The sequence below is a fragment of the Macaca mulatta genome, chromosome 8, assembly GCF_049350105.2.
Source record: "Macaca mulatta isolate MMU2019108-1 chromosome 8, T2T-MMU8v2.0, whole genome shotgun sequence".
NCBI classification, from domain to species: Eukaryota; Metazoa; Chordata; class Mammalia; order Primates; family Cercopithecidae; genus Macaca; species Macaca mulatta.
The window spans coordinates 97,373,815-97,389,142 of NC_133413.1; the positions used below are offsets into that span (position 1 = coordinate 97,373,815).

General features: G+C 35.7%; 1 protein-coding gene across 2 annotated transcripts in view; it reads left to right on the forward strand.

Annotated features, from left to right (window-relative positions):
* Positions 1–15,328, forward strand: part of CNBD1 (cyclic nucleotide binding domain containing 1) — a 560,546-nt gene that overhangs the window by 32,127 nt on the left and 513,091 nt on the right. For both annotated transcript variants that reach the window (XM_077942745.1, XM_015145661.3), the window contains exon 3: positions 9,047–9,160. In XM_077942745.1, the coding sequence (XP_077798871.1) occupies positions 9,047–9,160 (114 nt within the window). The remainder of the gene's footprint in view (positions 1–9,046; positions 9,161–15,328) is intronic.

The window sequence follows — 15,328 nt, forward strand, 5'->3', positions numbered from 1 at the left end:
AAAGACCAGAGGCAGATAAAACCACAAAGATGGGGAAAAAGCAGGGCAGAAAAGCTGGAAATTCAAAAAATAAGAACTAGAACTCAGGACTAAGAAACTCAATCCAAACCGCTCAACTACATGGAAACTGAACAACCTGCTCCTGAATGACTACTGGGTACATAACGAAATGAAGGCAGAAATAAAGATGTTCTTTGAAACCAATGAGAACAAAGATACAACATACCAGAATCTCTGGGACACATTTAAAGCAATGTGTAGAGGGAAATTTATAGCACTAAATGCCCACAAGAGAAAGCAGGAAAGATCTAAAATTGACACTCTAACATCACAATTAAAAGAACTGGAGAAGCAAGAGCAAACACATTCGAAAGCTAGCAGAAGGCTAGAAATAACTAAGAGCAGAACTGAAGGAGATAGAGACACAAAAAACTCTCCAAAAAATCAATGAATCCAGGAGTTGGTTTTTTGAAAAGATCAACAAAATCGACAGACCACTAGCAAGACTAATAAAGAAGAAAAGAGAGAAGAATCAAATCGACGCAATTAAAAATGATAAAGGGGATATCACCACCGACCCCACAGAAATACAAACTACCATCAGAGAATACTATAAACACCTCTACGCAAATAAACTGGAAAATCTAGAAGAAATGGATAATTTCCTGGACACTTACACTCTTCCAAGACTAAACCAGGAAGAAGTTGAATCCCTGAATAGACCAATAGCAGGCTCTGAAATTGAGGCAATAATTAATAGCCTACCAACCAAAAAAAGTCCAGGACCAGATGGATTCACAGCTGAATTCTACCAGAGGTACAAGGAGGAGTTGGTACCATTCCTTCTGAAACTATTCCAATCAATAGAAAAAGAGGGAATCCTCCCGAACTCATTTTATGAGGCCAACATCATCCTGATACCAAAGCCTGGCAGAGACACAACAAAAAAAGAGAATTTTAGACCAATATCCCTGATGAACATCGATGCAAAAATCCTCAATAAAATACTGGCAAACCGGATTCAGCCACACATCAAAAAGCTTATCCACCATGATCAAGTGGGCTTCATCCCTGGGATGCAAGGCTGGTTCAACATTCGCAAATCAATAAACATAATCCAGCATATAAACAGAACCAAAGACAAGAACCACATGATTATCTCAATAGATGCAGAAAAGGCTTTTGACAAAATTCAACAGCCCTTCATGCTAAAAACGCTCAATAAATTCGGTATTGATGGAACGTACCTCAAAATAATAAGAGCTATTTATGACAAACCCACAGCCAATATCATACTGAATGGGCAAAAACTGGAAAAATTCCCTTTGAAAACTGGCACAAGACAGGGATGCCCTCTCTCACCACTCCTATTCAACATAGTGTTGGAAGTTCTGGCTAGGGCAATTAGGCAAGACAAAGAAATAAAGGGTATTCAGTTAGGAAAAGAAGAAGTCAAACTGTCCCTGTTTGCAGATGACATGATTGTATATTTAGAAAACCCCATTGTCTCAGCCCAAAATCTCCTTAAGCTGATAAGAAACTTCAGCAAAGTCTCAGGATACAAAATTAATGTGCAAAAATCACAAGCATTCTTATACACCAGTAACAGACAAACAGAGAGCCAAATCAGGAATGAACTTCCATTCACAATTGCTTCAAAGAGAATCAAATACCTAGGAATCCAACTTACAAGGGATGTAAAGGACCTCTTCAAGGAGAACTACAAACCACTGCTCAGTGAAATCAAAGAGGACACAAACAAATGGAAGAACATACCATGCTCATGGATAGGAAGAATCAATATCGTGAAAATGGCCATACTGCCCAAGGTAATTTATAGATTCAGTGCCATTCTCATCAAGCTACCAATAAGTTTCTTCACAGAATTGGAAAAAACTGCTTTAAAGTTCATATGGAACCATAAAAGGGCCCGTATTGCCAAGACAATCCTAAGTCAAAAGAACAAATCTGGAGGCATCACGCTACCTGACTTCAAACTATACTACAAGGCTACAGTAACCAAAACAGCATGGTACTGGTACCAAAACAGAGATATAGACCAATGGAACAGAACAGAGTCCTCAGAAATAATACCACACATCTACAGCCATCTGATCTTTGACAAACCTGAGAGAAACAAGAAATGGGGAAAGGATTCCCTATTTAATAAATGGTGCTGGGAAAATTGGCTAGCCATAAGTAGAAGGCTGAAACTGGATCCTTTCCTTACTCCTTATACGACAATTAATTCAAGATGGATTAGAGACTTAAATGTTAGACCTAGTACCATAAAAATCCTAGAGGAAAACCTAGGTAGTACCATTCAGGACATAGGCATGGGCAAAGACTTCATGTCTAAAACACCAAAAGCAACGGCAGCAAAAGCCAAAATTGACAAATGGGATCTCATTAAATTAAAGAGCTTCTGCACAGCAAAAGAAACTACCATCAGAGTGAACAGGCAACCTACAGAATGGGAGAAAATGTTTGCAATCTACTCATCTGACAAAGGGCTAATATCCAGAACCTACAAAGAACGCAAACAAATTTACAAGAAAAAAACAAACAACCCCATCAAAAAGTGGGCAAAGGATATGAACAGACATTTCTCAAAAGAAGACATTCATACAGCCAACAGACACATGAAAAAATGCTCATCATCACTGGCCATCAGAGAAATGCAAATCAAAACCACAATGAGATACCATCTCACACCAGTTAGAATGGCGATCATTAAAAAGTCAGGAAACAACAGGTGCTGGAGAGGATGTGGAGAAATAGGAACACTTTTACACTGTTGGTGGGATTGTAAACTAGTTCAACCATTATGGAAAACAGTATGGTGATTCCTCAAGGATCTAGAACTAGATGTACCATATGACCCAGCCATCCCATTACTGGGTATATACCCAAGGATTATAAATTATGCTGCTATAAAGACACATGCACACGTATGTTTATTGCAGCACTATTCACAATAGCAAAGACTTGGAATCAACCCAAATGTCCATCAGTGACAGATTGGATTAAGAAAATGTGGCACATATACACCATGGAATACTATGCAGCCATCAAAAAGGATGAGTTTGTGTCCTTTGTAGGGACATGGATGCAGCTGGAAACCATCATTCTTAGCAAACTATCACAAGAACAGAAAACCAAACACCGCATGTTCTCACTCATAGGTGGGAACTGATCAATGAGATCACTTGGACTCAGGAAGGGGAACATCACACACAGGGGCCTATCATGGGGAGGGGGGAGGGGGGAGGGGGGAGGGATTGCATTGGGAGTTATACCTGATGTAAATGATGAGTTGATGGGTGCAGCACACCAACATGGCACAAGTATACATATGTAACAAACCTGCACGTTATGCACATGTACCCTACAACTTAAAGTACAATAATAATAAATAAATTAAAAAAAAAATTAAAGATACTAAAAATATATGTAATTTTCAATTTGAGATTTTCCACTTAGTTCTTCAAGTTTGATTGGCTATTCTTGATAGTCTCTTGTTATTAATCATCACTGTGATTCCCTCCTTTATTTTCATAAAGATCTTATATATAACTCTTTTATATTTTATATCTAACATAGGGTAATTTATAGGCTTAGGGATATAAATCTGATGTTGTTGCTGCTGGCTTGCACTTATGGCAGCTTATCTTTCCAGGTGATCTTTCTGTGAAAGATTTGCTTATTAGCATGTAGTAGTAACATGTGGCCTAAATTATGAAAAATTCTTCAACAGAAAATTTATATCTATCTCTTCCTAGACTCAGTGTGCACCATCAAGCTAAGCTACTCCATTCTCCTTCAAGAGTCCTTCCACAAAGATCGCTGGGCTCCCCTCCTTGTTCCTCGGTCATGGCTCAATTCCTCCCACCCATGCTCCTTCGTATCAATGACTGCCTTTAGAACACCATACCCCTCCTCTCTGCCCATTGCTCACATCTCAAGTATCCACTCACTTTCCCCCTTCTTTTCTTGCAATGTGGTGGGCCTTGGAGACCTAGGTCACCTTTCATAAGACCAGTAATGCATCAGAAATTTGTTATGCAGGATATGTGCAACAACAGGGCTCTTTAGAGAATCAAGACTGCCATGCTGCAAAAAGCTTGAAGACTTTTTTTCTTTTTTTGCATTTTGGCATGTGTGCATATAAGGTGTGTTCTAAGGTGTGTTAGAAGGTGTGTTCTTCTAAGGTGTAAGATAGGTTCTACCCTACCAGTATATGAGTGCCAGATATTTCCTTTTTAATAGTTCTGTTCTAATGATCAACGTTTTTCCTGAGTCTCTGTCTAGGTACTTTTTAACAAATCTTTCTCATAACTAGATTTTTCTAGTCTTAATAGCGTTTAACATGACAGGCACTGCATTTATATGTACTGCTACAGGAAGATTTAATGGTGACTCACATTCTTGTCCTTTTTTCCATTAAAAGTGAGGCTTCTAGCCCTGTGATTTTAATAAAAATTTAAAAACTGTCTGATATCTAAATGCTGTACATTCTGTACCTGGATTTACATTAACAGTTAACATTTTTACATGCCTAATATACTATTAACAGTGGGTCTGAAGTTTTACTTTTATTATTTCTAGCTACTATAACAATCCTAAAGATAGGAAGTCCTTTTCTAAAGATAAAAAAATAAATGAAAGGTTTAAATACTTCATATAAGGTTATAGGACTTCAGTTTTATGTGCAAATCGTATATTGATTCTCAAAATAGGGAGAACTTTAGTTAGTTATTTCAGGGGAAGTAAATTTTTATGACTGATCAATACCTCTCTTAAGAGGTTTACATTCAATCTTGCAGTTAATTTTGTCAAACAGATCTTTAAATTTTCCTTTAGTACTTTATGAAAATGAAAAGTTTGAGATTAATCTTAATGTTTAATTGCGATAGCATGTGGAACTTCTTTGAAAAAATATAATTTTGAAGGCATAAAGTCATTGGCTATGAGCTTTGTCCATGAATAAGGCTAGAAACTCACATTTCCAAAAAAAAATTTAAATAAGAAAAGAAGACACTGAATAATGTGAAACTTTGTAGTGGCCTAATGTTAAATACACTGACATTTTTAAGGCATGTTTATTTTTCAACTCATATTGTAATAAAAGAATGACATGCATTATGAAAATGTGTTTATATATGCAATATACATATCGTATATATAAAATATAGAATCAGCTTAATTCTTATCAAATGTACCTGCCTCCTTTATCAGGATATCACTTGTATTTCTTTTAATTTTCATCAAATACGTGTGTAGGTGCTATGATAGTTGTAAGACAAATTCAGGAGGAAACAATCTATAAGTGATTGAATATATTCAACTTTTATGACTTGCTTTAGTTAACTTAAAATGAAAAATGTGAATTGCCTTAGGGCAAACACATAAATATAATTAATCAATAAGCATCTTATTAAAAGCTTATTATGTTTTCAGACATATGAGCAAAACTGAATGAGATGCAGAAGAAATATTGCATTAGGGTATTTCTGGTTGCTATAGATAAACACTAAATCTCAGTAGCTTTACACAATATAATTTTATTTCTTTCCCACATAATGCTATAAAGGGGTGCTTTTCATTGACAGTTTGTTCTTTTAGTTTAGAAACTCAGGCCTCTACTAAACATTTGCTCTTCAGTCTTTATTGTGTGGCTTCCAAGGCCACCTTGTTCCTCTGCATCAAGCTGGAAGGGAAAAGGACCTTGAGAATCTTCTGTGGAAGAATCTTTTTTGGCACATCCTTCTGCCTTCTCTTTTATATTCCACTGGGTAGAACTCAGCCATGAGAACACCAAGTAGATTAGCCTAGAACAGGGGAAGGGTGATCACTTAAAGCCCTCGGTAGTATTCCCTGACAGTACGACGTGTTCCTTCCTTCCTTCTCTACTAGATTGTGCCTATGATGAGAAATGGAAGACCCTTATATCTTAGAGCAAGATGATTGGAATGTGTTCACTTATTTTGCTAGTTTATATAAGCATAGGCAGGTAATTTAAACTTTATATGCATCATTTCCTTATCTGTAAAATGACAAACACATTTCTAAATAATAATACATCCAAATCTAATATAGTCAGTGGTTTTATATCTACTTTAAAGGCTTCCGTATGCTCCTCCAAACTTTATCTTCTTTTTCGGCACAGGGCTAGACTACATTTACCAACCTCCCTTGTAGTTAGGGAGATTGCATTTATCTTCAAATATAGTCACACTGGGTGTTAGAGCTTTAACATACGCCTTTTTGGGAGAGGGGGAACCATACAATCCATAGCAGTTATTAACATTTAAAAATAAGACATTTTTACATGAGAGTACAGATTTCTGACTTCTGTAGAAAACTACAGGATCTGAACACATTGAACTTCTATTAATACATGTGGTCTTAAGGGCGAGGTCACAGGTCCCTCCATGTGGACATGGTCTTTTCAGTTTATCACAGTTCCCACCTTATGATACTTGCTTGGATATGATAAGCATTTAATTTTGTAATCCCTGTATATAGAGACTCCTGAGAGTGCTCTAGAGTTCTGCTGTGTAAACCTATATATTTTGAATGTATTTCCCTTTCATCTGCTTGAGGAAGTTGGAGTTATTTTCTTATAGATGAGTTCATTGCAGGTAAGCTTCAATGAAGTGGCAACTTCTTTGTCCATGGGTAGTATTTACTCATAGCCTGGTAAATCACAAAAAACATCTTCAGGACAGAGTTGAAGGGTGAAATAGGTATTTAGGTCCATGATCTACTGTCCAACTCTACCATAATTCTAAACATTTCTTTGTCTCTGGCATGCTAATTATTTTATGTTTCCCCTCAGCTACTTCTATATTCCATATTTAGATACATTTATTTACAGATTTCACATGGTTTTAGACAATAATACTTTTCTACTGAACACACAGACATATGTTGTTGTTTCAACAAGAGATTCAGAAGTAGGAATATGTTCTACATTACATTTTTGGAACATAGAATATACATTATAGCATTACAGGTCATTTAGGGGCTCAATCTGAAAATCATGTCATCTCCAGCTCTAGTATTTGACTCTTCCATTTCAACCTTCCACGTATTTCACTTTTTGGACATACTACTTTTGGAGACCCAGATCCTAAACACTGAATCCATGTACATTACCAACCACATCTTGGAAATTCTCAAGAATTAGGTGAAGGAGGCAGCTAACTAAGGTTATATACATAAAGTATGTAAGTATAACTAAGGTTATACACATAAAAAATGACTTGGGTAAAAGTCTTAGTATTTGGGAATAAATTTTTTAGCCACTCCAAAGATGATCTAACCAGATCACAGATTGGAATAGGATTCCAAGTTTTGTAGTATAGGCTGCATATGTCTACACTTTTGTACTCTTTGAACCTCAGCATCTTTTTGGAAACAAAATGGATAGGAGTATCTAGTTAATACAGTCAAGTAAGATACATATACATTACTTAGAAGAGTGCCTGGCACATAGCAAGAACTAATTATGTTTTATTAATTGGGGGGTAGAATATCCCAGCAGTTAAAATAATGGGTTTTGGAGTCAATTTAGTTTTCATTTGTACCCTGTGTCCTCCACTTCTTAGTTATATGAATTAGGCAAACTATTAAAGTTGCAGTTTCTTTTTGTGCAGAAGGGTCAATAAAGTAACTCAAATAAAACATGTTGTCAGGTTATATAAATGTGCAATAATACAAAACAATGTAAAAGATCTTAGTACAATTATTCAAATATAACAAGTATCCAGTGAAAAACAGGTAGATGTGTAAAATAGATGATTGTAGAATGTGAGTTCCAAACAACAAAAAATTTTTTTCTGGGAAGCCTCCAATAAATCAGTGGTCAGATTTTAAAAAGATTTGATGCTTGGTGAATGTATCTCTACACTGTGAGAAAATGAATAAAAATGCCTAATATAGAAAATCACATCATATTGTGTTATTTGAATCAATTAAGTTACATTAAATAAGATTTTTAAAGTATGTAGAATTTGTCTTGTGTAAAGCGTCAATATGGTGTTTTAGGAACATTATCCAAGAGAAGAAAAAGCTGTTATAAATATTTTAGAATGTGTTGTTATTATTTACAATAAAAATGAAAAAGACTTTTTAAAAAAGCCTTCTCTTGAGGATTTTTGTGTTCATTGTCATGTGGCAACTATTGGCTAAGATGTTTGTCAGTGTTCAGTTTGAAGTACGACAATTTTTTATACTTATTGAAATAAGCCCTCAAGATGAATGTTTAGCATTTTTTAAAAAATTGACAAACTTTTCATGGTGTTGTCAATTTAAAATTGAATGTGGTGGATTTTCCAGAAACAAATATCATTACCTAACATTTAATGACAATTTGCTATTCTCTGGATCTTGCTTATTGGCATTTTTGGTATTTGCCATAGATCAAGCTGTAGCTGCATATAAGAGTCATCCTGAGGAATATATTTAAAAAAGAGAAACCCACCCAGGGCTCTACCGTTGGAGTTTATGATTATCAATAAATGGATCAGAAATTTTTACTTACAAAAAGCATCTTAGGTAATTTCAGTGATCTGAATTTGGAAAATGCTGATCTTTTGTTGTAACACATCTTTACCCTAGACCTAAAAAATACTGCATGAGATTTTAATACAAGATGGCAAAGATTCAGATAAATATTCTCTCTAGTAATGTAGATGTAAACTATTTTAAATAATTTTAGAGGGATTTTAATTCTGTAGTACATTATATAAAACTTTAATCAATTATAGAAATATGAGTTTTAAAAAGACAACTTCAAAAATTAAATTTTTGACATTGATATTATCATATATTATCATACATTTTGTATTTCTTAAAATGTTTCTCACTGAGATTTGGATATTTTTAAAGCACAAAATATTGATATTTTATATTTTTGTTAGTTACTTCTTAGACTAAATATTCAGTATAGAATTGATATGTATATATTAAGTTAAAAATCTTTCTCTTGGAAGCTGTTATCCTACGACACTTACAATTTAATTTCTGTCTTCTTTTTAAGCCGGAGTATAAGCAATACCTTATCACCTCACGATACATTTATGAAGCAATATCCTAAAGTATTCCTGCACCAAAAAACCAGACTTCCTAAACTTTTCAAACAGGAGGAACAAAGGTAATGATACCTTCTTTTGAAAGCAAGGTTGATGAGTGTGTATGAGTGTGCTTGTGCTCACATAAGTGGAACTCAATACTGAAAATATTTGACCAGTTTCCAGCCCTCTACACTAGGGAGCAGCCAAGGAAACAGAAATTAGTTTGTAAGGGTAAATTCATTTTTTGTTCAGCAAAAATATGTGTCCACTGCTAAGGATCATATTTATTTAAACTTTTTGTCAAAGAATTGTTACCTTTTACTAATGAATAGCAGTTTTTATGAAAGGGATTAAAATATTCTACAAAATTTCATGAGAAACTTCCCAATGGAAAGGATTAGAGTGTTTGTGGGTGGAGGATATTCGGAGGTGTGTCGTGTATCAAGGTATAAATGACAAAGTCGTGGGGCACTAAAAGGCATTTGTGAAGCCTTTTTTACTTGGCTCCTGCTTCTAGGTGGACCTGTATTTAGATGTGCTTTATGTGTTTTTAAAGTCAAACAATGAGATTACTTAAGGGTGTTGCAGAAGGTGTAACTGCCCTCTCAGTAAAGGATGAAGATGGATTGCCAGATCACATTGTGATGCAGCTCCTCTCAAATTGTCCCTGGGCCCAGTGGAACTGTAAGGTTCTTATATCAGTGCAGCACCTAGAAAGGCATTCTCACTTCTCTTTGTTGTTCCTTAAGTATCTTACAGTGGATATGGAAACCTCCTACCCCATACTATTCAAGTAGAGTTGACCTCTTGACATCCTTGGCTACCCCACTGCCGTACTCTCTAATAACTTGTATTGCCGTATCTGTAAGACTGTATTTTGCTTGTGTGTTTACTAGTCAGTATTTTTATTTCTGATATTTAACAGAGGGACTGACCCATAATTGTGAGTAGTAGGTGTGTGTTGCCCCATGGGCAAACTGCTTACTGGCTGTGTAAGGGAGTTGATCAAGAATATGTTTTCATTTATTTATATCAACAATACAAATGTAAAAATTCAAACAAAATTGTTGTAACAAATATGTTTCCAGGGGTTGGAAGATATCAGCATGAGAGACATAGATCTATTTCATTATCCCATACCTTTCTTTTCTTTATAGCCATAGGGCAGTATTATGTGAAACATATCATATTAGTTGACTGGGAAGAATCTCTGGGAGATGGAGTTGCTCTGCCTTTTCAAGAACAATTCTGTTAAATTAATAAAATCTTATAAAAACAGAAATTCAAATATAACTTTTTCCAACACTGTATCTGTCATGTAGATCAAACTACATCCCTAGATAGTAAGCCTGCCTGGAATGATCATACAATGCTTATACTGTGATTTATCAAATTAACATCACTCTAGAAATATCTAATAAAAATATTTTGTACTTTTTGATTCCAAGTATACTCAATTTCTATTCTAATCTCGTTGATTAGAAAGAGACCTGTAAATATAGCTCTGTCTATAGAATAAGGGACCAAGAGCCTTTATAGATAGCTGATATGTTCATCTTGCCCCCATATTTATTCATTAATCTACCAGCAGTGGTCTGCTTCTTTAGTTAAAACATTAAACTTTGAGAGGACTACAGGGAGGCACCCAGTGGCTGTCAACATACTTGGTAATGAAATACCATCTTTATATTTTTAAGAAAAGAGACAGACCCCAAATGTGTTTTAACAGTAAAACTGTGGTTTAAATGTGAAAATAAAGAGTGGACTGCCAAATACACAAGAACTAGGAAGATACAGTATACTAATTAAGATTTGTTTAAGTGTCTGAAAAGCCAATAAAATTAGCTTAAGAATCAAGGGGAATTTTAAGAATCACACTTTAGAAATGTTTTGCTGTAGAGCTAACTTCACCATTAAATGATGACATTGGGACTCAGTTTTCTCTGTATCTCTGCCTCCTCTTTGCTGGGTTGGTTTCATCTTCACATATCATGTAATAGGTCTGGGAAGACCACATTGATTTATTTTATTATTCAGGTGAGAACAGAGGTGTTCTGAAACAGGCCCAGCAGGAGACTCATTGAAACCTCTAATTAAATTATATCATATCCCTGGATTGTCACTGTGCTGAATTTGCCAATCTTGAATTGCATGTCCACCTGAAGAGTGGGGAATATTGTTGACACTATATGAAGCACATGGGATAAGATTAGAAGAGAGAAAGTGGAGGCTCAGAAGAAAATTAGGGGCTGGGCATGGTGGCTCACACTTGTAATCCCAGCACTTTGGTAGGCCAAGGCAGGCAGATCACCTGAGGTTGGGAGTTCGAGACCATCCTGGCCAACATGGTCAAACCCTGCCTCTACTAAAATACAAAAAATTAGCCAGGCATAGTGGCGCATACCTGTAATCCCAGTTACTTGGGAGGCTGAAGCAGGGGAATCGCTTGAACCTGGGAAGAGGAGGTTGCAGTGAGCCAAGATCGTACCACCGCACTCCAGCCTGGAGACAGAGCATGACTCTATTAAACAAACAAACAAACAAACAAAAACCCAAAAAACAAAACAAAATGAAACAAAACCACAACTTAAATTGAATTAAATAGAATCTCCTAAAATATATTAAGAAAATTGTGAATTTTCTTCTTAGCTTAGTATACATGGGTCCCTCATTCAATGTGATATATCTATAGATACCCTGATGATGGAAACTGAGCTTAGGTAAATCCAAGAATCTTTTAAAGGAATAAAACTGATGAGGAAACTTGCAAGTTAGCAGACACTAAATACCTACACTGTTAACATTTACACTATTACAATTATTCATCAACAATATTTACCTATTATCATTGTCATATTTAACACTATAATTCATTTAACACAAATATTATGTGATAGCTACAATAGCAAATAAGGTACCTGCCTGGCTGTGGGTAGCTGGTGATGCCAGGTCATTTAGTAAATATTGAAGGAAGACAGCCATGTTCAAGGAGATTAGGAGAAATGCTACATAGAAACGTTAAGTCCATATGGAGCAAGGCACACAAATGAAAATAAGCAGAAGACCTGGCTGAGACATTGAGAAACAATTCTATTTGAACAAAACTTGAAGAATAGGATAAGAAGAGGAAGTACTGCTATTTTATTCATGGATTGATAAGAAGGTAAATTTTTGGCATATTCACATATGTAGGAAATCAAATAGAGAGGAAGCTGTGTTGTTTTAAAAAGAACACTCAGTTTTGACCCAAAAGACTTGGTTTTGTGTGTTTGTTTCACTCAATAGCAGAAACATGACTTTTAAGAAAGAAGTCTGTTAACTCACACTCAGTTTTCACTCAGAAAAGGAGGACAGACAATATTGATCCCCTACTTCAGAGTTATGCATTGAAAACACTTTTAAATTGTACTTGTTTTCATTATTATCATGCACTATTGATGGCAGTGATGTTTTATGTACATTATACCATCTGTCAAGAAATCGACCATTTTTCAAATAGATTAAACAACAGCAACAAAAAGATGGAAACTTCACCTTATATAAAGTACCAGTATGTTTAAAGGGGGCTGTGAAATGAAATGATTTACCATATTCCAATGGCTAGATGAAATGAACAATGTTGTGATTATCATCCTAAGAATTCTATTTTTTTTTTTTTTTTGAGAGGGAGTCTTGCACTGTTGCCCAGGCAGGAGTGCAGTGGCCGGATCTCAGCTCACTGCAACCTCTGCCTCCCAGGTTCAAGTAATTCTCCAGCCTCAGCCTCCCAGGACTACAGGCTCCCACCACCAGCTCCCACCACCACGCCCAACTAATTTGTATTTTCAGTAGAGACGAGATTTTACCATGCTGGCCAGGACCATCTGGATCTCTTGACCTTGTGATCCGCCCACCTTGGCCTCTCAAAGTGCTGGGATTACAGGCATGAGCCACCGTGCAGGGCCAATAATTCTTTTTGATGATACTGTACAATAATTGACTTACCTGTTCCCAATAAACATAATGGTCATCTTTTTTAAACAATAACAACAACAAAATGTGATTGCCATTTTGAGCCATCTTTACTCATTACAGAAAGATGGAGCATAATCTCAGATTTACATCTATATCTTATGTTTAGAATACATAATTATAAATGTACTAATTTAAAAAAAATGCTAGGGAGTCCTTTTGCTTTCAACCTATTCTATGCTTATTTTAGAACTTTCTTTTTCACAAAAATTATAACTTTACTGTTTTGATATTTTCATTTACTTTTTAATGACAGTCTTGGAAGTATTATAAAGCTAGATGGCTTCCTGAGAACAGTGCTGTTAAAGTGAATTTGGTAAATAGTTTACATTTTTTAAATGTAATTGTAACTTTCTACACTTGAAAAATTCCTAAATAAATATTGCAGTGATTTTTACCCAGAATATGTAAACTACAGCTCAATCTGTTTGCCTTTGAACATTTACTCAAATTTGTACTCTCCAAACTTTATTCTCAGTACTATGATGAGAAATATTTTTAAAATCTGAGAACCCTGGCTTAAGATAGAAAGTCATGATGTTTGTGATTTAAATACATAGAAGAGAAACATTCTGGCGTCAATAAATCTTCCGATTTTGTGTTAAATTGGACAGTATAACCACCCTTTTCTATATTGACATTCAACTCTTTCTTTTATTAATTAATCCAATTATTTACCAAGTAGCTATTATATAGCAGGCACTGTGGTAGTGTAGAGTAAGATGAATATGGTCCTTGCTCCTCTAGAGTTTATGAGTCAGATCTTCTCAAGGGAGATAGCCTTAAGCAATAATCCTGCTAATAATTATTTAAGCACAATTTATCTTCATGAATTCATCTTTCAGTTTTTAGATTAGATCATGAATTAGTCCAGACTTTGAATTGTAATAGAAATTGGACTCAAAGGAACATAAGTTCCCTTGAGGAACATTTTAAAAAGTTGCCTATTGATTCACCTAACCTACTGGAGGATGGGAAAAGCCAGCCTTAGAGAAAAGGGTTACAAGATCTGGAGTGCTTGTCAAACCTCTACTTCTCATCCCTGCTCATATTTGTAGATTATCCCAATTCTCTCTTGGTGATTGTGACCTTTCTCCGTGTGGCGGGGAACATCGTTACCAGGAGTTTTGAACTTGTAACACCTCTAACACTGGAGATAAAAAGGAATTTTTTTCAGCCAGAATAATCCTGAAAAAGGATTGAGATTGGCTGCCCAGTGGCATAGAACCTGTTAGCAAAAGAAATGGGGGAGGGGGAGCATCCTGCACAAAGAAGATAGCCACTGTAAATAATGAATGCTTTCCTAGGTGTAAGATACATTAATACATAAAGTCACAGTGATTTAAAAAATTGCTACATTGTTTACTTCAATAAATTTAATATCTACCCTTTAAGCAATAAGAAAAGACATAGATTTTTCATCAATGTGTGTTTAGGTCAGTTTATGTCAGGAGTGAAAAAGAAATGAAGTGGTCTCATTGTCTGGGGTAATAACCAAGGTTTGTTGTTCCACGGCCACGCAAAACTAGGACGTGGACACAAGAGAGTGAGGTTAAGAGCAGAGGTTTAACAGACAAAAGAAAGGGAAAAGTTCTCTCCTGCAGAGAGAAGGGGTCTCAAGTGGGTCTTCTGGTCCCCAGTAATGTGCAGGGGGTTTTATAGATGAGCTTGAGGAGGTGGTGTTTGATTTACATAGGCCACAAAAAATTGGTCAGACCAGGTATGCCATTTGCATAGCGTAAAGAACTGGTTAGGATTAGGTGTGTTGTTTGCATAGCCCGCGAAGAATCTGGCTACCTCACCCTAATCTTTTATTATGCAGAAGGGTTCTCTACCTCACCATGTTGCCTGCTTTTCTACTTAGTGTACATGTGGTGACAAAGAAAAGGGAAGATGGAGCCTCCGTGTTGAACATACCTGGTTTCCAGGTAGCCCTTTTCCATTGGCACAGCTGTTGGCATTCACCTTGCAAGCTTTTAGCTTGCTTATCTATGTTTGCAGCTGGATTTTTCAGGCTGCTCTTTGTTAGAAAAGAAATTATTTGGGGGCCGCTTTTTGTTAAAAGGCAAGCCTTGCCGAGGACTCCTTCACCCTCACTATCTGCCTAAATAATTTATTTTTAGCTCCTATATCAAAAGTTTAAGGAAACATTTGTAATTGAAGAAACAAATAATAAGCATCCAAAGCATTATGGAAACCTTTGTTAAAAATATATTTATTCAAATGTGACTTTTTAT